The sequence below is a fragment of the Cornus florida genome, unplaced genomic scaffold (assembly GCF_030987335.1).
Source record: "Cornus florida cultivar Cherokee Brave unplaced genomic scaffold, ASM3098733v1 CherokeeBrave_3.0.0_Hap2_Chr03, whole genome shotgun sequence".
Lineage (NCBI taxonomy): Eukaryota > Viridiplantae > Streptophyta > Magnoliopsida > Cornales > Cornaceae > Cornus > Cornus florida.
In genome coordinates this window covers 16,313,050-16,339,908 of record NW_026775573.1, presented here as the reverse complement: position 1 = coordinate 16,339,908, position 26,859 = coordinate 16,313,050, and the positions used below count along the sequence as shown (strand labels likewise).

Genomic DNA, 26,859 nt, shown 5'->3' with positions numbered 1-26,859 from the left:
TATTGCTTTTGAAACCCCCCCCCCCCATCATGGGAAAATATATAGTCTAGCCCAATCCTCTCCTTGACCCAAAATTAATAAAATAATAAATAATAAAATAAATGTTTAAATAAATAAATTAAGAGAGCAAATTATTTATAAACAAGTAATTTTCAAACCCAACATTTTAACACATCACTTTTTTTAATGCCTTAAAAATTAGTACTTCTATCCCAAGAGTTTGCTTTGAGAACTGCAACTCACATCTCTTTCTAAATTCAGCGTTCAAGACTTCAAGTTGATTTGTGAAATTTATTTATAAGAAAATATATATATCCACACACACAATATATTGTTTATTATATTCAATTATTGATAATCTCACCTCCTAACACTTAATTAACATGTGGGTTATTATTCATAATGTTGAAAGGACCACATTGCTAGGCTGTCATTAATTGAGTGCATGCAATATAAATGTGGTCCTCTCTATTGGCTAGAGTTTCCTAATAGGAAGGGAATAAAATTTTTAAAAAGATAAATAAATAAATAAATAAAATTGACGCCTTTCTATTGGCTAGGGTCCTAGGGGACTGCTTAGTCGCCTAAGGGTGGAGCCGGCAAGGGTAGATTCAGGATTTCTGAATGGGGTGAGCTAATTTTGGATTAAGTTAATTTTGGAGTGGGCTAATATTACAAATTTTTTTTTTGGAATGGGCTAAAAATAGTATAATTTTTTTTTTTGGAATGGGCTAAAAGTAGTATAGTAATTTTTTTTTTTTTTTTTTTTCGGTGGGTTGAAGTCCATCTTCTCCCATCCCTCCCTCCGCCCTGGGGAGCCGGAGCCTCCGTCCCAAGATAAGTGTTCGCTTTGAGAGCAGCGACTCACATCTCTTTCTAAATTCAGCTCTCAAGTTTCAAGTTGAATTTTGTGAAATTTATTTATAAGAAATATATATATATATATATATACGCGCGCGCGCACAATATATTTGCGTGTGGGAGGGGGTAATTATATTAAATTACTAATCAATTCGTTTGATTATCTCAACTCCTAACACATAATTAACATGCGGGTTATTATTCATAATGTTGATAGAATCACATTTAAAGGTTGTCATTAATTGAATGCGTGTATCACGAGACGTGACACAATTTGTTTCCAAGAGATTTATAGGATCCATTAATTGGTTTAGTTGGTGAAATATTCAATCCCTACTTCTTAGAATGGAATGTTTGGTTCGACTGTTAGTGTGTTTTGGTTTTAATTAGAAAATTTTACTACTGAGAATGGAATGGCTGGTTCGACTCCATTACTAGAATGAACTGGTGTATTGATTTGAATTCCACTTGCTGCATCTGTTCGGTTTTGTATTATATTTTAATTTAATTGTTTTTTAATATTCTCAATAAATAATATCTTACACTTTAACTGAACATATCAAAATATACCAATCTATAACTCTTTCTAAACAAATAACTACTTCTAGTCTAATTGGTGCATTATCGGGTCTATATTGAATATGAGTCATATGACATCACCATATAAGTCTATTTATTTATTATTATTATTATTTTTTGATGATGATGATGATTCTATAATTTATAAGCGTTATACCTTATGTACCCCCTCACATGTTTATTATTATCCAGATCTCTTATAAATACTCTAATTAACCTGTGAAACATTCTCATTTTCGTTATATGAATGGATCGTTATTACATTTCGTATGTCCCATCTCAAATATATCTACATTCCATATGTCCCGTCTTAGTTTTACTAGTGTAATTTTTAAATGTCTTGTCACTTCTCCATTTTTCTAGTTTACCTGCAAATAACATACATCATAAGATATTTTTTCAATTTTTTTTTTTGTTAAATGACTGATCGTAAAAAATTATATTAAATTTTTATGATAAATTATCTTTCAAATAGGTGACCTAATAATTGTTCTATATATATATATATATATATTTGTCATAGAATGTAAATATTGTGAGGTGAAATAATTTTTTTTTTCAAAGGTAAATTAATTTATTTTGGAACTTATTATGAGGTGAACTTATTTGTATGTAATCTATTTGAGGTGAACTTGTTTGCGTGTGATATATAAGTTGTTAAGGGCCTTAAGGCAACTCATTTATGGATTAAGGTTGAATTTAAAGATGAATATTATTGCTAGTATATGGAATGACTTTGGTTTCCAAGAACAGTAAGTTTCTTGCCACATTAAAATAATTAGATAGGATTAAAATGTCTTGCCACAGTAATTGATTTGAATCACTACTTGGTCAACATTCATAAGACATTTGTAGATAATTTTGATTTTAAGTTATACATGCACCAGAATAACTCATTTTAAGAAGAAAATAAGATATTTTTAGATAATTTTGATTTTCAAGTCTTTCTCCCAAGTCTAAGTACTTAACGAATGGATAGAATACTGTACAATCAAAAAGTAAGGTCTAGTCTTTAAAATTTTTTATTTAAATATTTACTATCACTACAAAACACTCTACTCTTCTAAAATATTCTCTAATTTACAAATTCTTAAAAACTCTATAGTATTTTAGACTCTCCTCCATATCTCTAGACACTGCTCCACAAATCTTAATGTCTCTCAAACTTCTGGCTTTTGTTCTCGTATATGTAACATGTGCATTAATATTTATCTGCCCTCTAGTTTTGTGTTTACAAATAAATGAAAACTACAAAAATTTTGATTGGTTAAGTATTTTGAAAAAGACTTAGTTTAAAAGAACTATATTAATTCTCCTTTTTCTGAATTTTTGAGGACCAAAAAATCAAGGTGGTAATTTAACCCCAAACTCATTAAATCGTCCAAGCCCGCCTACTAAAATTAAATTATTTCGGTACCCAAATTTAAGTGAGTGAGTTAATAATAAGTAAAAAATGAATACCCATTCAATTCAAGGGTCAAAGTTAAAAGTGGGTATCCATTTTAATCCGCTCAAACAAAATACTATTTTTTTTCTCTCTCTTCTCTATTTCTCTCCCCTTTGTTTTTGCTCTTTTTTCTGTCATAAAAAAGGGAAAAAAATTTGTAACTCGTGAAATCATAAAATTAATGTAATTTTTTTTTTTTTTTTTTTTTCGACAATCTAATACTATTAATATTAATATTTTGTGTTTCTATCTCTCTCTTATTGTTTTTATCTCTCATCCCTTTCTCTCTTACTCTCTCCTACTATTCTCTTCTTCTTGTTTATCTCCCATTCTCTCCCTTTCTCTCTCCTCCTTTCCTCTCTCTCTCGTTCTTTTTTGTGCTGAGCTGTGATAACTCTCAAAATAAGTTGTACAGTAACTTTTTAAAAAATAAATAATAATAAAATAAAAGAAAAAAAAATTGAAAAGAGTGACACCAAAAAATTAATAAATTTAATATTAAAATATTTTTATATATTTTTTTGGTATTCAACAATCAAAATAATTTGACAATTTGTATCTAAAAATATTTAGGTAATTAAGTTTAGGTGTGTTAATTATCCCATTTATATCCAACCCTTTTATCACTAATCATAAATGAGTTGATCATTGATTATTGATCTACTATTGACTCGCTCATTCATGATCAGCCCAAAACCCACCCAAAATCTGCCCAATTGCTACTCCTCGAAAAACCAAGCAGACCCCTAGACTGGGTAAATGGGCTTTTAAGTGTCTAAAATGTCTTTTATTTTTGTTTTCTCGAGTTCTCTATGATTGATGCATTTAAATGTTCTTTTGACAAAAACGAACATATATGTGCGTACATATATCACCTATATATATATGTGGAAAAAATTGAATAAATTTTGTGCAATTTCAAATCCTATCGAACCCGTAGTAAATCAGAACATAGAAGCGAGATTGTACCTTTAACGGATCTACATTAGCTTCTAGCTGTCAAGTAACAAGCGATTTTTGTTATCGAATAGAAATTAAGTTTTAGGTACGATATTTATTTTTTGTTCCGCACGGTTTTTGGTAAATTCCTACTAATATTAACGTTAAAGTTACATAAACATAAGGAAACCTCTCAACCACTGAAACATAAGGAAACCTCTCAACCACTGAAACATCTATATGAATGGATCGTTATTACATTCCGTATGTCCCATCTCAAATATATTGACATTCCGTGTGTCCCATCTCAGTTTTACTACTGTAACTTTTAAATGTCTTGCCTCTAATGTCGTTCTTCATTTTTTTAGTTTACTTTCTTAAAAGTATCAAATAAACTATGTTACTAGCAAATAACAAACACCATAAGATATTTTCTTAAATTTTTTTTTTGTTAAATGACTGATCGTAAAAAATCATATTAAAATTTAATGATAAATTATCTTTCAAGTAGGTGACCTAATAATTGTTATATATATTTGGTCTTGGATTGCTATTGTTATAGAATGTAAATATTGTGAGGTGAATTTTTTTTTTTTTGAAAGTTAAATTAATTTATTTTGGAAGTTATTACGAGGTGAATAGGGATGTCAATTTTTACCGCTCCGCCGGGGCCCCGTCCCGTCCCGTTAATAACGGATATGGGAGCACTTTTTATATTGTTGGGGCGGGCATGGATACAAATTTTGTACCCGTCGTAGGTCACGGGGCAGGTAAGGGTTCAATATACATATCCTAGGGGCCCCGCCCCTCCCCGCTAAGCATATATATATATATATATATATATATATAATATTAATACTAGTCATTTATTTTAGTGACTTACCCAGTTACCCATTTCTTACAATCCTAATTTGGGATGTAAACTTTGTATTAAATTTACTTTTGTTTTAGTTATGGTGGAAGTTGGAGCTTAGAACTTCATTGTGATTTGATTGTATTAAACTTTTATTTTTGTTTATTATGTTATCTGAATTATGTTATGTGCATGTTATTTTTTTATTTTTGTTGGGATACATCATTTAATTTATGTTGTGCCATTCCTAGGTTTTCCACATTTAAATAGCAGGAACTTAAGATCCAAAAAGTGGGAGAAAAAAATTTCTTAGCGGGGCGGGCACGGGGGCACAGTATTTCCCAACGGGGCAGGACTGGACATGAAAATCCAACCCGTCGCCGATCTCAGGGCGGGCATGGACTTGACATAAATTAAAAGGAGCGGGGCGGGATTTAGGAAAACCCGCTCCAAACCCGCCCCGTTACCATCCCTAGAGGTGAACTTATTTGCATGTAATCTATTTGAGGTGAAGTTGTTTGGGGGTAATCTATAAGTTGTTAAGGCAACTCATTTATGATTTATGGATTAACGTTGAATTGAAAGAGGAATATTATTACTAGCTTATGAATTGAATTGACTTTGGTTTCCTAGAACCAATTAGATAGGATTGAATTGACTCTGGTTTCCTAGAACCAATTAGATAAGATGGACTAATTCGATTTACTTGGCAGACCCAAAAATGATACCTGAAAATTTTATTGAACCAGTACAATACTATAATATCATTGTGTGTGTATATGTGAGAGAGTGAGAGGTCTTGATTGAAATATAATTCTATTCCAAGGATGGATGGCTGCTAATTAAACAAATACTAATGTAGAAACGCGTTGAATATGGAGAAAGAATGTGAAAAGTGAGGACAATTAATAATACTACGTACAATAATATGTATATATATATATATATAGGATTTAAAGATTTCTGGTATGCAAGAATGAATCAAAAAAGGCACCTTGACCGATGCAAAATCCACCCATTTGTTTTTTTCTTTAGTTAAAGCTAATTAAAATACGGTGTTGCCAATCATGATTTCACAAGAATATGAGAATTGATATATTCCACGCGCTATTATCACACGTTCGACGACTACAATATTCATTTCAAGTTTTTGTTATATGATTGTTCTTAGGGTTCATATCTTTTGATTTGATTTGATTGGATTTGATGTACCAAAAAAATATATACAGTATATATATATACACACGTTTTTAATCAATTTTAATAATTTCAAAACAATGAAATCCGATAAAACTCGTGAGCTTATTTTAATAATTTCATAAATTGAGCTTACTTTATAAATAGTTTAGTATTGTAAAAATTTGTTAACTTAAATTAAGCATTATTTAGATCTAGCTTTTATATCCTAAATAAAATAGAAAAATTGCAAGTCTAGTTTCTAAAATATGTTAATAAAATCATGATTGGCAATGTCATTATTTATTTATTTACATTTTATGAATATAAATTTATAACATATAAAATTTTACAAAATGCTCTTCTTAAATTTTTCTTAAAAATGTCTATATTTCTTTCTTTTTTTACCCTTCTTAGTTCTTACTCTTCTTCAAATTATTTTTGATTCTCTTAATATATATATATATATATATTGCATTCTCTTTCTTCAATCAACCTCTAATTTTTTCCCCTTCAAAGTTCTCTCATATCTTTTTCGTTTTGTTTTACTCTTCTGTGTTTTAATTTCCTTTTTCTTCTTCTTCATGAAAAAGATAAGCAAGTCATGAAATCACATTTTTCTAATGTTAGTTACGTTTTGAACACTACTGCATTATGAAAGGGGAAAAAAATGTCATTGTCGCTTATTTTTGCTGCTGTAGGTGAAAAATTGTACTGAGAATTTCTTTTAAAAGCAAATATAATGTAAATTCAAATATTTTTCTGTAAAATATTGTGCAACAAATTAGTTATCAAATATGTTTTTGTTTCAGAATAAATCAGAAGAAAAAAAAATAAAAAAAATTGCCTTTGTAGCATATGAAACTGAAAATGCAAAATGGAAATTATTGCCTTAAGGTCCGTATTTTATATTTCTGAAATTTTTACAACAATTTTTTATTTTCTAATTAATTGTGTGAGTCCATGAGTTACACTTTCTATTTTTCGACTCCTTGTCTTCTTGTATCGTTAATTAGAAATATATATATATATATAAATATATATATCATGTTCAGTATGCTCTTCAAAATATTTTTTTTTATCATTGTTAATATTTATTTTTTCAATGAAAAATGAGATGTGAGTTATTTATGCAGAAACTGATAGGTAACTGTTCAAATAACATTATATAATTGGAAGTGGATATCATCATACACACACACATATATATATAATCCGTATATATATATATATAGACACACATACAATGCATATATAACATCGCAACAATTTATCCTCTAAAATCATCTCACAATTGAAGTGGGTGGAGGAAAAAAAAGACGTGAACCGTGGTGCACGTGTTTGATTCATTGAAAAAGTCAAAAAGAATAATTGAAAGTCCATAGTGACGAGAAGTTTCCCTCCCATACCCAAAAACAAAATATACACAAACACACACACATATATAATAATAATTGAGTACTACTTGTTGTTGTTAATGTTTTTTTATTTATTTATTTTTTTAATTAAAAACTCAATACACCCGCTAGTCATTTTAAACACTCACATCCTTTATAAATTTTGAATACATGCAATATAGCTTTAATGCTTCTCATGCTGACTATCTAAATAACAAAAAAAAAAAAAAAACTAATAAACATATTTATGTAAATGACACATAATGTTATATTATCATTATCGTTAATTATTTTGTTTAGTCAAAGAAGTGTTTTACATAAAAAAATGAATTTTCCACAGTATAGTGATAATGTATTTACTTTAAAATGAAAATTTCCATATAAGTACAGCGATGTGTGTGTACATCTATATATATATACATATATATATATATATATAGATGGGGGAAGATCAACTTCCCATTATCCACGCCACAACTGCTAAGTCTTTCGCTCCTAAATGACCTTTTGGCTTTTGGCCTTTCCATCAATCTGTGATTGGCTGTTGTATCTGTCAGTAGTTCATGGATATAATATAATATTTTATTGATATATGGTACAACCTTTTTGACCTATAAATACAACCCCATCTTCACATTTTATTTCATTGATTCCTTCTAACACTACTTTTCCTTTCTATTAAGTCGCCCACTATTTCCTTTCCTTTCTCTCTGTAGCTAGTATTTTGTTAAGAAAAGAAAATGTTTCATAAGGTTTTGGAGGCTTTCGCTGGTCATGAAAATGAGAAGAAGAAGGTGAAAGGAACAGTTGTGTTAATGAAAAAGAACGTTTTGGACTTCAATGACTTCAATGCTTCGGTTCTTGATCGGCTTCATGAATTTCTTGGCCAAAAGGTCTCTCTGCAGCTCATTAGTGCTGTTAATGGTGACCCAGGTCAGTTCTTATATATAAATCTTGCTGCTTGTTTTAGATTAGATTGATATATATATATATATATATATATATATATATATATATATATATATTGATTCAATAGTTTAGTTAATTTGGAATGTACCGTATAGAACTAAACAAAGCAAATGATTTATTTATTTATTTTACCGCGAAGAATATGGTGTCACTTTAGCATTACAGTCCATGTGTTAGAGAATCTTCTTTCTTTTGTCTTCTTTGTATGGATTCGATTCGCTTAGTCTTAGAAGTTAGCATTTAGCATTTAGCAAGCTAGAACATAAAGATGAATCAAGATAACGGAATATAATCACATCCATTTATTTTTAAGGAGACTCGAAAATTCACTTTCCATTTTGAGAGGCTGAGATACATAGAAAAACTTCCTTAAGCACGTTGTATCGTGCAACTGGCACATCCCGTAATTTTGTTGTTATTTTATTATTTTTGAAATAATTTTAAGAGTAACGGAGCTTGAAACATTCAATAATGTGATTCACGAAGGAACGGTTAAGGAAGGAGGAGAACGGTTCCTGGTGTCTTTTGTGTGTGTGTTTTTGTGTAGCAGGTAAATATATATATATATATATATACACACTCCGTATGATATTAGAAAAATGAAATGAAATTAATATCTTTCTGGGTTATTAGCTTTTATAAATTTAAATTTAATGTATGAGTTATTTGGGTTAGTGTTTGTTTGTGCAAAAATGGTTTGTATATCTATGAAAAACAAAAGTGTTTTGTATTATATTAAGATTATGAAGTGCCAACCAACCGAAAGAAAATGAACTACCATTCATTCCTGTGAGTCCCTTTGACTACTTTATGACTGCTTCATTCATTCTCTCTCTCTCTCTCTCTCTCTCTTCCTTTTAGGGGTGGGGCTCACTTAGTTTATAGTCTAGTTTCTTTTAAGCAAATATTTCTTCTTTCACATGTTTTGGACCCTTTTTTTAATTTTTGAAAATTTTATTTTTCTAATTAATCACATTCTATATTTTGGAGTACTGATGCTCTAAATGGAGGAATTTCAGTTTCAAATAGATACTCTTCAATTCCAAAATCAAGACACAAGCCAATTTATAAGAATTTAAAATTTAAAATTATTTTTAATGGTTTTTGTTCTGAACAAAATTCAAAAAACAGAGCCTTATTTCTTTATTCAATTTATCTTCAACCTATATTGGCATCCTATAAGGATCTGACGTGGACCTACTAATGAATGTACTAGCCACCCAATTTTCAATCCCTCTTCAAGACTTACAATAGCCTGTTCAGACTTGAGAGTAAATTTGTAGGGTCTATAGTCAGAGTTGCACAACACCAATGATTTTTCAAAATTCTTCTTCTTTTTTTTTTTAAGAAAAAAAAATAATCTTAATTTTGTTAGGAACAATTTTATTGGTAGATTATTACCTAAGTGGTTAAGTTATTTCTCATTATCGAACCTTGCACCCACGACTTTGCACCCACCCTCTCTCTTCTAACAACTAATTTCTTAATATTCTTGCCTTGAAAAAAAATAATAAAGTCACATTTTGAGTTTATTATTTATATTTGCATATCATTTATTGGAAGTAGGCGTATACGAAAATAATTTTTTAAAAATATATAATTAAATTATAATATTATTCTTTAAATTGCAGTATTAATCTATATTTTGTTAATATGGAAACAATTAAAATAAGATCATTTATAAAAAAAATTTAAAAAAAAAATAGGCATACATACAATACATATATATATTTTTATGTTTATTCATAAAAAGAATAATCTTAATTTTGTTAGGAACAATTTTATTGGTAGATTATTACCTAAGTGGTTAAGTTATTTCCCGTGATCGAACCTTGCACCCACGACTTTGCACCCACCCTCTCTCTTCTAACAACTAATTCTTTAACATTCTTACTTTGAAAAAAAATAATAAAGTCACATTTTGAGTTTATTATTTATATTTGCATATCATTTATTGGAAGCAAGCGTATACGAAAATAATTTTTTAAAAATATATAATTAAATTATAATATTATTCTTTAAATTGCAGTATTAATCTATATTTTGTTAATATGGAAACAATTAAAATAAGATCATTTATAAAAAAAATTAAAAAAAAAATAGGCATACATACAATACATATATATATTTTTATGTTTATTCATAAAACTTTACATGTATGTAATAAACTATATATTTATATATAAGTGGGGGCAGCATCAACATCCACCCATTATTCCACATATTGTATAATTTGAGCACTAATGGAAATTTGTAGGTGTGAATGTGTTACATAACTCAAAAATAAATAAATAAAGAAACATCCACTTGATATAATATCTTAAATGACCTTTCTGGCCAATATAGACTTAATGAGCGACGACCTATGGTACTCCTCCGTACACCTTTTGTCTATACGATTAATGACAACGAACCAACCTTCTCGATTACTAATCTCCAACCAAAAAAAAACACTCTTTGATGTCATTCATTGTAACACAACTTTTCCTTTCGGTCCATCACACCCTTTCTTGCTTTCTCTCTAGCTAGACGAGAAAAAAAAACACTCGATTAAAAATGATGTTAATTCGTAAGATTTTGGGAGCTATTTGTGGTGAAAATGAGATCAAGAAGATCAAAGGAACAGTAGTGTTAATGAAAAAAATCGTTTTAGACTTCAATGACTTTAATGATTTGGTTCTTGATGGGGTTCAAGAATTGATTGGCAAAAAGGTCTCTCTGCAGCTCGTTAGTGCTGTTAATGGTGACCCGGGTGAGTTCTTAACTTGCTTGTTGTTTTTCATTATATATATATATATATATATATATATATAAATTGACCCTTTTTTCTCTTATGGGTCACGATCCTATTCTATAACTCTCTTATAGTGTTTAGGGTTTGGGATGTGTTAAAACTTGTAATTTTATTTTATTATTATTATTATTATTATTATTATTATTATTTTTTGTGTGTGTTCTTTGTGTGGTTTGTGTTTGGCGTCTTTTGTTGATTTTTTTAGTTGTTCATGGTTTGCGGTATTCGTCGCAATAGATACTTTATTTTTTTCATGTGCAACCTAACCTGGGAATGAGCTACTTAATGACTACTTCATTCAGTTTGGAGCCAAGGTTTCTTGTAGGGATCTATTTTACATAATTTTTTTTTGGTCCCTGAACATGTTTTAATATTTTCAGAAATCCAGTCAATTTTCAAAGACATTTTAAATTTTAATTTTTCCAAAATTTTGTACTTACTTTTTAATGCAATTTATCCTCAACCTCACATTGGCATCCTTTAAGGATATATGAATTGGACCACCAACAGATCCTAGCAGCCAATTTTGAACACATTTTCCACCTGTAGCCTTTTGATCATTCACACACACACACACACGTATTGGGTCAGGGGCAAAGAGTTTCACAACACCAATGATTGCTGAAATTCTATTAAAAAAAGAAAAAAGAAAAACACTTTTATAGGTAGATTATACAATGAAGCCACATTTGAGTCCATAGATGCATATAATTTATTTGGTGGTATCCAGCTTGCTATAAGTCAAATTTTAAGCTCAAAAAGGGTGAAAAAAAAAACCAAAAATGTGCTAGCAAAGTTTTTTAACATTTACAACCTCAAACTGATCTAGCTATAGTCAGGCAATGCAAATCTTGATCCAACTAAGGAGATCATACTAAAAAATTTAATATTAAATTGACTAGCAATTTTTTTACCAAGTAGACACTGAATTGTTGATGTTTTTGTTATATTTTGTTGGATAAGTTGATCAGTTATAAACTAGTATTAAACTAAGTTTGAATATGGTGTAGAGAAAGAATTGAGAGGGAAACTGGGAAAGCCAGCATACTTGGAAGACTGGATTACTACAATCACTTCTTTAACTGCGGGGGATTCAGCATTCAATGTCACATTTGATTGGGATGAAGAAATAGCATTTCCGGGAGCATTCATAATCAAAAACTTCCATCACAGTGAGTTCTACCTGAAGAGCCTCACGCTTGAAGATGTTCCCAGTCATGGTAGGATCCATTTTGTCTGCAATTCTTGGGTTTACCCTGCTGAAAAATACAAATATGACCGCATTTTCTTCACTAATCAGGTATGGGTTTTTATTTGTTTAAGTACTAATATGTGGTGCACAATCTCTTAAATTTTGAAGTGGCACACATCACTCTTTTTAAGTGTGTTTTTTCAAGGAACTTCAAGTGACAAACACCTTTGTTACAACAAAATTTTATGGCATTTTTTAGATTCTAGTCTTCAACGAAGGATTTTTATATATGATTTATTTTAACTCAATTTAGTAGATATGTGCTTCTTTAAGAAATGACATCACGTGTAATTACTTTATATTATTAGAGCAAAACATGATATATGAACTTGTAGAATTTAGCAGCATACAGAGTTTACTATTGCTATGTAATTAGGATAGATTTTTCCTAGAACAAAGTTATCCTAATATATTTAAGTTTTTGTTCCTAACTAAGAAAGCAATGTGAATGAACAATCTTTTAAATTGTTTGCTAAACAAACAAACTACGTAATTTTTGCTGCAGACATATCTTCCAAGTGAGACACCAGCGCCACTACGTCAGTACAGAGACAAAGAATTAGTGAACTTGAGAGGAGATGGAACCGGGAAGCTTGAAGAATGGGACAGGGTGTATGACTATGCTTATTACAATGATTTGGGAAATCCTGATAAGGGTGAGAAGTATGTCAGACAGGTTCTTGGAGGATCTACCGACTACCCTTATCCTAGAAGGGGAAGAACAGGCCGGCCACCAACAGAGAAAGGTTAGTCATTTGTATTTATTTCCACATATATGTCACTATTGGCAATGCCATACTATGAAATCTTGTTTCCAGTATTGTTAGTCATATTGATTTTCTGCTATTATCATGATTCATGACAGATCCTAAATCAGAGAGCAGGCTGCCTCTTATTAAGAGCTTAAACATTTATGTTCCGAGAGATGAGAGATTTGGCCACTTGAAGATGTCGGATTTCTTAGCTTATGCACTGAAATCCATAGTTCAATTTCTTAAACCCGAGTTTGAGGCTCTATGTGACAGCACACCTAATGAGTTCGACACCATTGAAGATACACTGAAACTCTATGAAGGAGGATTCAAGCTACCTGATGGCCCTTTACTTGATAGTATAAAGGAAAATATCCCACTGGAAATGCTCAAGGAACTCATTCGGACTGATGGCGAGGGATACTCCAGATTTCCAATGCCACAAGTAATCCAAGGTATTGCATATGTCTCAATACAACCAGATTTGTTTAGTACAGACTTTGAGTGATTTCTTCAAAAAAAACAAAATTTATTTTTTATAATGCATTATTTACACTTTTCAAAGTGGAATTATCAATTCTTCATTTTCATTTTCATTTTTAATTGTAATGTTTTTGTGGTGTTGAGCAGAGGATAAATCAGCATGGAGGACAGATGTAGAATTTGCTAGAGAAATGCTGGCTGGTGTGAACCCTGTCAGCATATCTCGTCTGGAGGTAAAACAAAACTCATTTTTCTCCATTTTCTTGCTGACAACACATATAAAAAATTTAAAAAAACAACAACAACAATAAAACAAAAAAAGAAAAAGAAATTTGCAAGTGAAATTTGGTTGTCAAACCTTCTCTTCTTTCTCCCTTCTCCTCAGCAACCAGACAAAGAAAGGTACTTTTTTGTTCTTTAGTTACAAGTTTAAAACAATTGCTATTTTGCAGGAGTTTCCTCCAACAAGCAAGCTGGATCGTGGAGTATATGGCAACCAAAATAGTTCAATAACCAAAGAACACATAGAGAACAACCTAGATGGTTTATCAATAGAAGAGGTATTACTCATGAATTCCTTTTTCTAACACTAAATATTGGCAATGAAATAGTAGTACAAAATCCCAATCAGAGCTGATTCTGATCATGTAAACAAAACCATAATGATTCGGATTTTTGTTTTTGGTATAGGCACTCAAGAACAATAGACTATTCATATTGAATCATCATGATGATCTGATGCCATACGTGAGGCGGATAAACACAACTTCCACAAAGATTTATGCGACAAGGACTCTTCTCTTCTTGCAAAAAGATGGATCTTTGAAGCCATTAGCGATTGAATTGAGCCTGCCACATCCGGAAGGAGATCAATTTGGTGCCATTAGCAAAGTATACACACCAGCTGAGCATGGCGTAGAAGGTTCCATTTGGGAGTTGGCAAAAGCTTATGTTGCCGTAAGTGACTCTGGCATTCATCAGCTGATCAGCCACTGGTATAAAGCTTTAACTCTGACAACTAAAATCCGGGCTCTAATTTATAATCGGTGCTTAAAATATCTTTGATTTCAACTGCAGGTTGAATACCCATGCAGCCATTGAGCCATTTGTGATTGCAACAAACAGACAACTGAGTGTGCTTCATCCAATTCACAAGCTTCTGCATCCTCATTTCCGGGATACAATGAACATAAATGCATTTGCCAGGCAGATTCTCATCAATGCAGGTGGAATTCTTGAGATAACAGTTTTTCCGGGAAAATATGCCATGGAAATGTCAGCTGTGACTTACAAGAATTGGGTTTTTCCTGAACAAGCACTTCCGGCTGATCTTGTCAAGAGGTAAATCTCAAGTCTAATCCACAATGACACTCCAGAACTTAACTCAGTAAAGATTTTATTCACACAATAATAATTGTAAAAAATACACAATAATACAAAACAACGAAAATGAGAGCAATATTCGAAAAGTGATCTTACTGATTCACATGCTACATTTTATATATTCAGAGGGATGGCAATTGAGGACTCAGATTCCCCACATGGCGTCCGCCTACTAGTAGAAGACTACCCGTATGCAGTTGATGGATTGGAAATCTGGTCAGCAATCAAAACATGGGTTGAGGACTACTGCAATTTCTACTACAAGACCGACGAAATGGTTCAGAAAGACACTGAACTCCAATCCTGGTGGAAGGAAGTCGTAGAAGAGGGTCACGGTGACAAGAAAAACGAGACGTGGTGGCCTAAAATGCAGACATGTAAAGAGCTAATAGATACATGCACTATTGTCATATGGGTGGCTTCTGCACTCCATGCAGCTGTCAATTTTGGACAATACCCTTATGCAGGGTACCTCCCAAATCGCCCAACCATAAGCCGGAGGTTCATGCCTGAGCCAGACACTCCCGAATACGAGGAACTCAAGTCCAACCCTGAGAAGGCCTTCTTGAAGACCATTACCGCCCAGCTGCAGACTCTTCTTGGCATTTCCCTGATAGAAATCTTGTCCCGGCATTCCTCGGATGAGGTTTATCTTGGCCAGAGAGACACTCTTGAATGGACAGCAGATGAAGAACCATTGAAAGCCTTCGGGAAATTTGGACAGAAGCTGGAAGAAATTGAGGGAAAAATTATAGAGATGAACAACGATACGAAATGGAGAAACAGGGTTGGTCCAGTGAAGGTGCCATACACTTTGCTCTTTCCTACCAGTGAAGGTGGACTTACTGGCAAGGGTATTCCTAACAGTGTCTCAATCTAAAGCTTTTCCTAGTCAGATTGACTGCTAATTTGACACCAAAATTCTATAGCAGTAAAGCGTGTATCATTTATCAATTCTTCACTTGTAATGATGGTATGTGTATGTAGAATTCTGAGAATGTTATAAGTACCTATCTTATAAACTTTGTTCTGCTATATATGCCAAAATATGGAGGATCAAGAACTTGCGAGAGCATTCTTAGATGTGGATATGCAGAGATAAAAAAATGGAGAAAGGATTTCACCTCTTAAGTTCATTTTGATTATGTGTGTTACTCATTGTTCACTGTCCGCGTTGCCACTACACGAAGACTGTGTAACAGATCAGACTCGGAATCAATTATTGCGGTTGTGAAATGTTAAAATTGGGTGGGTGCTCAGGGCGGAGCCAGGATTTAAAAATAAGGGTGGCTAAAGAAAAAATTCAAGTAGATAATTTAGTGGGGAAAAAAAAAATGAGAATATGAAAACACTAAAAACAATACCACATCATATCAAACCGCCCCTAGGTCTTTTTCAATCTTTCGGTTCTAATTTGTTTGTAAGCTTGTTTTTTGAGTTGGGCCATTTATCATTTATGTTTTATTATGGACTGGACAGCTTGGGCTGGGCTATAGCTATTAAGAAATAATAATACTTTTTTTTTTTTTTTGAGCCATTTCTTAATCCAATTTATCCTCCACCTGTATATTGGCATTCTTAAAGTATTTGGAGTTTATGAAATTTTTTAAGTTAAATAACAATTTTTTAGCAAGTGCACAGTGATTTGTAGATGTTTTCCTTGCATGTATGTGTGTATACACAAAAGAACTATATTTATTTATGAAAATTTTTAAGTCGACACTAACCAAAGAAATATACTATTTATTTATAAAACTTTACATGTATGTGTGTATAATACACACACGTGAGGCAAGATCAACATCCTTGTATAAATGACTTTTTCCTCTTTCATCAATCTAATTGTCGGACTTGTGTAACAAATGGATCCGCAGTAAACGGATCCATAAACTAACATTATCTCCAGTGCACGACTTAGGACATCTTTTTTGCCTATAAATACAACTAACCTTCTTAATTTCTTTCATTCCATTTGTTATTACACTTTTATATATATATAAGTTGTCCATCATATTAATTCTTTGCTTCTCGTGTCTCTAGTTAGTCTTTTGTTAAGTTAAAAAGGAGGAAGAAAAAAAAATGTTAATTAATAAGGTTTTGGGAGCTATAAGTGGTGAAAATGAGAACAAGAAAATCAAAGGAACAGTTGTGTTAATGAAAAAAACTGTTTTAGACTTCAATGAGTTCAATGCTTCGGTTCTTGATCGGGTTCACGAATTGGTTGGCAAAAAGGTCTCTTTGCAGCTCGTTAGTGCTGTTAATGGTGACCCAGGTGAGCTCTTAACTTGCTTCTTGTTTTTCATAATCTATATGTTTGTGTGTGCGCGAGCCTGAGTGTGAATATATATTGTATATGTGTTTGTTGTACTTTTAGATTTTCAAAAGTTTATTTGTGTCGGACATTAGGGAAAATCACCTTGATAATTTTGATGTTTTTAAGACTAATAGAGCTTGGAACATTCAGTGCTTCGTGAATTTATTGGGAATTTGGTGTTGGGGCACAGCGGAAACAAAAGAAAGAACGAAAACAACAATTCAAACCACAACACAAGATATATACGTGGTTGACTAAAAATCAGGTTACATTCACAGATGAGAAGAAATTTTCTACTATTATAATATCTCTACATATATAGTGAATTACGGATTTGGTAGGGGTGAGTTACGAGTTTGGTAGAGTGAACACTGATGGCGAAAGAAAGTCTCGTGGAGTACACGGAGAACTCGGTCAAGAGTTTGTGTGCATGGTCCGGTATTAAAATTCTCTACTATTGTAATATCTATATATATATAGTGAATCTCTTCTTATCTATGGATGTAACCCTGATTTTGGGTGAATCACGTATATATCTTGTATTGTGGTTTGAATTATTATTTTCGTTCTTTTTTTGCTTCCGTTGTGCCCCTACAACTAGTATCAGAATCAAGGTGAAGATTGTTAGGAATTATGTCTCAAATTTCCATTATTGTTTTTCTTTCTTCCTTTTGCTTCCGCTATGCCCCCAACATTTGGGATCCATGCGTGAATTCTAATTTTCTATTTTATTTTTTCTAACGCTATAATGCTTTAACTTTTGTGACACCACCTGTTATCATAATTTTGTTCGACCTATACATTTAATGATATATTTTTGCATATTTAAACTATCTTAATTAATTTAAAATTTGGTTGATAATGAAACAATGATGTGGGTCCCATCACAAAAACTTGTGATGGAACTCACAAAACTGTCACACAATGGTGTAATTAATTTTTTCACATTTTATGTTCAATTGGTATTATTTTAATGAGCGTAAAAAAAACAAATAAATAAATAAAACCCTAAATTATTTTTTATTAAATTTTCTCTTATTTAAATATTAATTATACCATTTATCTTAATTTTATAATTAGTATCAATTAATTATAAAAATAAAAAAAAAAATTAAATTTGTAATTATCATTTTCTAAAATGATTAACTTATTATAATAAAACTTATTATACTAACTTTAAAAAAATTTAATATATTCATGGAAATTAAAAAATTACTTAACTTGTTAATATTTTATCAAATTAGTATGAATTTTTTTCATAATTTATTTTAACAAGAAAAATATATCAAGTGTAATTCAATAAGAAAGGGTATTATGATCATGTAACGAAAAATAAGTAAAATAGCACAAGACATAGTTCAGGCAGATTATTTACAAATTTAGACATAGTTGAGGGATTTTTTTTTTGCACTCTACCCTTTTAAAGATGTACAAATAGAAATGTACAACTCTCTCAAATCCTAACCCTAACCCTAACCCTAACCCTAACCCTAATACACTCTTTTCTATTAAACTCTGATATCTTCATTTCGAAATTTCACTATTCAACCTGCACAATACAATCCCTAACACCCTTATATATATAGAATAAAAAATAAAATAAAAAAATTGCCAGCTGATTCGTGTGTCAAAAACGGTGAATTGGAGCCATAAATCAGCATATCTCAAAAGTATCATTCTTCATTGTCTACCATGATATATAAATACTGATCGTAAGTGTATAGAAAAGCTAGTTCATACATTAATTGTAAATTTATTCATGCTGATAGCAAAAATATTAAATAATAGTCATTTTTCAAATATACATACATATATATGGAAAAAACACTTACAATCAGTATTGGTGTTTTTGTGCACCAAGTGTTTGTATTATTTACCGAAAGGAAAAAACTAACCCAACCTTTATAAAACTGTGAAATGAAAAACTACCAATATTCCTGTGAGTCTCTATTAGCTACTTTATGACTGTTTCATTCATTCTCTTTTCTTATCTATTATCCAATAAGTTTGCGATCAGTTAATAAACTATTGAGCTAAAGTTTGAATGTGGTGTGCCTCTGTAGGGAAAGTTGGAAAGCCAGCATTCTTGGAAAACTTGGTTACTACAATCACCTCTTTAACTGCAGGGGATTCAGCATTCAATGTCACATTTGATTGGGAGGAGGAAATAGGAGTTCCAGGAGCATTCATAGTCAAAAACTTTCATCAGAGTCAGTTCTACCTTAAGTCCCTCACGCTTCATGATGTTCCCGGTCATGGCCGGCTCCATTTTGTCTGCAATTCTTGGGTTTACCCTACTGGCAAGTTCAAAACTGATCGCATTTTCTTCATTAATCAGGTATGAAAATAATACAAGATTTATGTTTAAACCTTTGAAATGACCTATTTTACCTTATATATATATGCTTCTTTTAGAAACCACATCATATATATTTTTGCTTTATGTTTATAGAACAAAACATGATATATAAAAATGTAGAATTTAGTAACATACATGGTTTACTAATAATATGTAATGAGGATAGATTTTGGCATCGTAATAGGAAGGAGAGACATAGTTTGTAGTAGAAAAGAATGGAAAAAGAGAATTCATGTAACTCACTCCATCGTATGGGATAAAGACAAAGATGATGATCATGATGATGAAAATACAGGGCAACCTAATACATTAATGCTACTCATGAGAGTCTTTTGTTCCTGATTAAGAAAGCAGTGTGACTGAATGAGTTATCCCGAGGTTGTTGAATTGTTTGCTAAACAAACGAACTACGTAATAATTGGTGCAGACATATATTCCAAGTGAAACACCAGCACCACTTCGTCAGTACAGGGAAGAAGAATTAGTGAGCTTGAGAGGAAACGGAACTGGGAAGCTTGAAATATGGGACAGGGTTTATGACTATGCTTACTACAATGATTTGGGAAATCCTGATGGGGGTTCAGAGTATGTCAGACCAGTTCTTGGAGGATCTACCGAGTACCCTTATCCTCGAAGGGGAAGAACAGGCAGACCACCAACAAAGACAGGTTAGACATCTGTATTTATTTCCATATATATGTTGTTCTTGGCAGTGGCATATTCACACTTTGTGAAGCAATCAACACAAGAAGTAATTTTTTATTTAGCACTCGATCAAAATTTAAAATTATTACCCTGAAATGTTGCTACTATTAGTCTGTTAGTCACGTTTATTTTTTTGCTATTATCTTGACAGATCCTAACTCAGAGAGCAGGCTGCCATTTACTTTGAGCACAAACATTTTCTTTTATGTTCCAAGAGATGAGAGATTTGGTCACTTGAAGATGTCGGATTTCTTAGTTTATGCACTGAAAGCCTTAGCTCAATCTCTTATACCTGCCTTTGAGGCTATATGTGACAGCATGCATAATAAGTTCGAGTTGGACACCTTTCAAGATATGCTAAAACTCTACGAAGGAGGAATCAAGCTACCTGATGGCCCTTTACTTGACAAGATAAAGGCTGATATCCCCTCAGATGTGCTCAAGGAACTTATTCGGACTGATGGTGAGGGATACTTGAAATTTCCAATGCCACAAGTGATCAAAGGTATTAAATGCAACCACAATTGTTTAGTACAGACACTTTGAGTGACTTTTATTCTAAAATTTTGCATCATTTTTTGTAATGCACAAAATACAATTTTTAATTAGGAACTACTGATTCTTCATTTTCTCCTTCATTTAATTGTAATGTTTTCATGGTGTTGGGCAGAGGATAAATCTGCATGGAGGACAGATGAAGAATTTGCAAGAGAAATGCTGGCTGGTGTGAACCCTGTCAGTATTTGTCGTCTTGAGGTAAACAAAACTTATTTATATTTTTATTCTCCTTTTTATTCTTTTTTTTTTCTTCTTACAATATAAAAAATTAAAGAAATTTTGAAGTCCTTTGGTTGTCAAATCTTCTTTTCTTTCTCCCTCTATCTCAGCAACCAGAGACAGATAGTTTTTGTTCTTTAATTATTACATTCTAATTTCCTTTACTTGCAGGAGTTTCCTCCAACAAGCAAACTAGATCCTGGAGTATATGGCGACCAAACCAGTTCAATAACCAAAGAACACATAAAGAACAACCTAGATGGGCTATCAGTAGAAGAGGTAGCACTCACGAATTCCTTTTTCTAGCATAAATTACTAGCAATCGAATAAAACAAAGTCCCAATCGGAGCAGATACTGATCATGTACACAAAACCATATTGATTCAGAACTTTGCCTTCTTATTTTTTATTATTATTTTTTTTTTCGGGAATAGGCAATCAAGAACAATAGGCTATTCATATTGAATCATCATGATGGCCTGATGCCATACCTGAGGCGAATAAACACAACTTCCACAAAGACTTATGCCACAAGGACACTTCTGTTCTTGCAAAAAGATGGATCTTTGAAGCCATTGGTGATTGAATTAAGCCTGCCACATCCGGAAGGAGATAGAGGTGGTGCCATTAGCAAAGTATACACACCAGCTGAACATGGTGTCGAAGGTTCCATTTGGGAGTTGGCAAAGGCTTATGTTGCCGTAAATGACTCTGGCATTCATCAGCTGATCAGCCACTGGTATAAAGCTTCAACCTTGGTAACTGTAATTCAGGCTCGAATTTGTAATTGGTACTTAAATATCTTTGATTTCGACTGCAGGTTGAATACCCATGCAGTGATTGAGCCATTTGTGATTGCAACAAACAGGCAACTAAGCGTGCTTCATCCAATTCACAAGCTTTTGTATCCTCATTTCAAAGACACGATGAACATAAATGCATTGGCCAGGCAGATTCTCATTAATGCAGGTGGACTTCTTGAGTTGACAGTTTTCCCGGGGAAATATGCCATGGAAATGTCAGCTGTGACCTACAAGAATTGGGTTTTTCCTGAACAAGGACTTCCTGCTGATCTTATCAAGAGGTAATCATCAAGTCTAAACCACAATGACATTTCAGAAATAACCTAAAATAAAGACTTATTCATAAAAGTAGTAAAAATAAGAAAACTTGAGCAATCGTCAGAGAGTGGTCTTACTGATTTGCATACTACCTTTTCTTTATTTAGAGGGATGGCAGTTGAGGACTCAAATTCTCCACATGGCCTCCGCCTACTAATAGAAGACTACCCGTATGCAGTTGATGGATTGGAAATCTGGTCAGCGATCAAAACATGGGTTGAGGACTATTGCAACTTCTACTACAAGAGTGACGAAACGGTTCAGAACGACACTGAACTCCAATCCTGGTGGAAGGAAGTCATAGAAGAGGGTCATGGTGACAAGAAAAACGAGCCGTGGTGGCCTAAAATGCAGACATGTAAAGAGCTAATAGATACATGCACTACTATCATATGGGTGGCTTCTGCACTCCATGCAGCTGTCAATTTTGGACAATACCCTTATGCAGGGTACCTCCCAAATCGCCCAACCATAAGCCGCAGGTTCATGCCAGAGCCAGATACTCCCGAGTACGAGGAGCTCAAGTCGAACCCTGAGAAGGCTTTCTTGAGAACAATTACTGCCCAGCTGCAGACTCTCATCGGCATTTCCCTCATAGAAATTTTATCCAGGCATCCCTCGGATGAGGTTTATCTTGGGCAGCGAGACACTCTTGAATGGACAATGGATGCAGAAATATTGAAAGCCTTTGGGAAATTCGGAAACAAGATAGAAGATATTAAGAAAAAAATAGTAGTGATGAACAAGGATGAGAAATGGAGAAACAGGGTTGGTCCAGTGAAGGTGCCATACACTTTGCTCTATCCTACCAGTGAAGAAGGACTTACCGGCATGGGCATTCCTAACAGTGTCTCAATCTAAAGCTTTTCCTAGTCAGATTGCTATTTTTTATCAAAGTTTTAAAGCAATAAAATGTGTATTTTTTTTTTGGGTCCTTCGGGCACACCCCTAAGGCACCAAACTGGGATACTGTCGGCCCCACAACTACAGCACCAAGTTAGTCAAAGGTAATAAAAGAGGTGACAAGGCTCGAACCTAGGCGGATTGGGTGCCCAGGCCAACACCCTACCATCTCATCCAAGCCCCCGGGGCAAAAAAATGTATATTTCTTCACTTTAAATAAAAGTATGTTTATTTAGAATTCTGGGAATGCTAAAATACAAAAGCATTCTTTGATTTGGATAAGCAGATTAAATAGAGAGACAGGAGTCAGAACTCTCCACTCAATTAGATAAGAGTTCGTTTTGATAGGATGAATATTGTTTGTTTTATGTTCTCTAAAGTTGCATTTCTCATTAGTTTCAGTTAAAAAAATTCAGATATGGTGATAAGTTGCTTGTGCAAGTAAAAAGGCAACTGTGTGTGGTACATACTGAAATACTTCATGAGAATGAGTGTGTTTTTTCAGGCCAAAAAGATAGAACTACTTGTCATCTATAGATCTGTCAAACTTCTTCCTCCATGAAAGATCGGGGCCAAAATGTGTATCACGTCTACACAAGTAGGACGTATCTTTTCTTGTAAGTGTCAAGAACGTATACTTCTTACGCTCGCTTTTTCTGGATTTTGGCATATTATAGTTAACCCCTCTAATTGTACGATTGTAACAAATACTCTCTTCTTATGTTGTGTTTGGTATGAATGAAGAAAGAAAGTGCGGAGAAAAAATACAAAAGAAAAAATGCGCTTCGAAACACAGGAGAGGCTAGTATAACTATAATTTATCCTAATTTATCCTTGTATCAATTGGATTAGTCAATCAAAGTTAGAGGTTAGCTAAGAATTTAATTGGGATCAAGGATTAAAATTCTTGCATTAGAATAATTGCTTGACTTGATTGACTTGGCACATTCAATGAATCTGCAAGTTGGTGAAGAAGGAAAGCCATCCTTTCTTTCTCCACATGGCCAATGACTTTGCAGTCCACCACAGGACATGAGTCACATGACGCAATACTTGTGTGCATTCTTTCAACGTGGCAAATTAACAATAATTTTCTTTTAACAAAAAAAAAAAATTGACAATAATTTTCTAACATTTCCAAGACTGTCTAACACACCATTCGCAATATCAATAATTGTCATGATGTAATAAATTCATACAGAGTTAATATAAACTGATCGATATAAGTTACGTATCGAATTTTAAAAAAATTATTGTCGCAATGTAACGAATTTGGACATAATTGATATAAATTGATCTATACAAATTATATATCGAATTTAAAAACAAGAATTATAACATTTTAACATTCTTAGTTACCGGTTACATTATGACTACTAACTAGAGAGAATAATTTTATTTTGCTGTCACTTTCAAGAGGTGTAACAAAATAACAAATTAAATGAAAATGGCCAAACAAACAATGCTAAATATGGAGCAAAAGGAATTAAATTTTAATCACAATAAATATGAAACCATCACCTACGTACGAACTATACCACGGAACTTAGATTGGAAAGTGCATTGGAAAGAGCTTGAAGTCTCACTGCTTTTGTCTTGTCTAGTTGTCTCTTACTTATATATATATAGTCTTTTATATATATATGTATGTATATAGATATATACATATATATGGCAGGTAGAGGTTGACCTCAAACTAACCTTATCCCAGTCAACCTCTAATTAACCTTATCCCAGTACTAGAAAAGAAATGGTGTATTTCTTGACATTTGTGTTGGAAAAGGAATGAATGAGGAAGCTTACAAATATATTTCAGATTTAATATACATCTGTGTCAAACTAATGAAATTGAGATAAGCTCATCTCTTTTCCCTTCCAACTAAAAGGAAATTTAATTATCTTCTATGATTTCTTAATTTGGAAGAAAAATAGGAGAAAAATTGGGTATTAATTAAGTTGGATAATTTGGAAAATGAAATTGGCGATTTCTCGATTTACACTCAATGAATAAAGCTAATTTTGTTCTTGCTTTTTGGCAAAGAAAGGAAATGAAAAAAAGAAGAGTTAAGGTATATATTAGTAAATTTAATTTTCAACGGAAATAAAAATTAATTCTCAAAAAATTGGATGCATCTCCATTAATATAGGATTGATGAAGAACTGAATTGGCCAAAAATTAATTATGTATAAAAAAAAGTAGTAATACTTACACTAACCATTTATAGTGAATTACCTAATCGAATAATTTTTAATTAACTATTTATATCAAATACAATTAAGTGAAAAAGGTCTCCTTCCTTATTTATTATATAATTAACTAATTAAAAATGTACGTCTAATAAGAATCATTTCCCAGTCTAATAAGAATCATTTCCCCAATAAGAAATGAGTATAGATTACATCAAATGCTATAAAAAGCAAAATAAAGTCATTCAGAATGGTATCAGCACAATGGAAGCATCTCAAGTTCTTGGAATGTCCAACGGGGAAAAATAATAATAATAATAATAATAATAATAATAATGGAGAGTGTTTGTGTGTGTGTGAGAGAGAGAGAGATACATTAAATTAATGTTTGTGTGAGAGATTGTGCTACTCCTCCATTTCATAAAAAGTGTTACTTTTAGGAAACCGTGATTATCACAAATTAAACTGATACGATTTTCGCAACATAATACTATTTTTGGGGCCAAAGTAGTATTTATTAATGAGTAAAATGACTTGATGCTTTACAAAATCCTCCATTTTATGGAAAGGAAAATAAATTTAAATCAGTCCTCCATCAATTAAAAACTTCAAGATATGTTTTACAACCCCAATGAAAAAAAAAATTAAAAAAACAAATAAATAAAACAAAAGGTCCTGTCACTCATTATCCAAGTGGGGATCGACCTTATTTAATACTATGTGAAAGCCAAGTCAAGTCAGTGTGCAAATCTACAAAGTCTTTCAAAAAAGTTAAATTTAGCATACCCTAGTTAAAGTTCAGACTAGTAGAGCTTCCTGTGTGAACCAGTGAAGCTTTTCAATAACAATTTGGATACGAATCGCGTATCAAATTTGGTAAAAAAATTGCATAATAATGGACGAAGCAAAATCTAACATTCTTACTTACGCTTACATTATGACAGCCAGTGATAGAGAATAATTTTATTGTGCTGTCACTTTCGAAAGGCGTAACAAATTAAAAGAAAATGGCCAAACAAACAATCCTAAACATGGAGCAAAAGGAATTAAATTTTAATCACTATAAATATGAAACCATCGTCACCTACGTACCATGGAACTAGATTGGAAAGTGCATTGGAAAAGTTTGAAGTCTCACTACTTTTGTCAGAGTTGTCTCTTATATATGTGTGTGTGTGTGTGTGTGTGTGTGTATGGTAGGTGGTAGAGGTTGACCTCAAACTAAGAAAATGTGTGTTTCTTGACATTTGTGTTGGAAAAGGAATGAATTAGGAAGCTTACAAATATATTTTAGCTTTAATATACATATGTATCAAACTCATGAAATTGAGATAAGTTTATTTTTTTTTCCTTCTAACTACAAGTAAATTTGATTATCTTCTATGATTTCTTAATTTGGAAGAAAAATAGGAGAGAAATTGAGTATTAATTAAGTTGGATAATTTGGAAAATGAAACTGGCAATTATTTGATTTACACTCGATGAATAAATTTAATTTTGTTCTTGCTTTTTGGCAAAGTAAGGAAATGAAAAAAGAAGAGTTAAGGTATATATTAGTAAATTTAATTTTCAACGGAAATAAAAATTAATTCTCACAAAATTGGATGC

At 32.2% G+C, this 26,859-nt stretch overlaps 2 protein-coding genes across 3 annotated transcripts; both read left to right on the top strand.

Moving 5' to 3' along the window:
* Nucleotides 1-7,905: 7,905 nt before the first annotated feature.
* LOC132299688 (probable linoleate 9S-lipoxygenase 5) lies at nucleotides 7,906-15,960 on the top strand. 2 transcript variants are annotated; one of them, XM_059796453.1, is made up of 9 exons: nucleotides 7,906-8,185; nucleotides 12,026-12,315; nucleotides 12,773-13,013; nucleotides 13,133-13,474; nucleotides 13,650-13,735; nucleotides 13,955-14,062; nucleotides 14,193-14,497; nucleotides 14,580-14,843; nucleotides 15,012-15,960. In XM_059796453.1, the coding sequence occupies exons 1-9, from the start codon at nucleotides 7,993-7,995 to the stop codon at nucleotides 15,763-15,765; spliced, it is 2,583 nt and encodes an 860-aa protein (XP_059652436.1). In that variant the 5' UTR covers nucleotides 7,906-7,992; the 3' UTR covers nucleotides 15,766-15,960. The 2 variants fall into 2 exon arrangements, with proteins under 2 accessions (XP_059652436.1, XP_059652435.1); XM_059796452.1 differs by lacking the exon at nucleotides 7,906-8,185 and adding an exon at nucleotides 10,575-10,973.
* A 1,004-nt stretch (nucleotides 15,961-16,964) lies between these two features.
* Nucleotides 16,965-23,459, top strand: LOC132301173 (probable linoleate 9S-lipoxygenase 5). Its single transcript, XM_059798448.1, has 9 exons — nucleotides 16,965-17,172; nucleotides 19,263-19,537; nucleotides 19,986-20,226; nucleotides 20,415-20,768; nucleotides 20,934-21,019; nucleotides 21,212-21,319; nucleotides 21,475-21,779; nucleotides 21,861-22,124; nucleotides 22,269-23,459. The coding sequence occupies exons 1-9, from the start codon at nucleotides 16,965-16,967 to the stop codon at nucleotides 23,020-23,022; spliced, it is 2,595 nt and encodes an 864-aa protein (XP_059654431.1). The 3' UTR covers nucleotides 23,023-23,459.
* The last annotated feature ends 3,400 nt before the right edge of the window (nucleotides 23,460-26,859 follow it).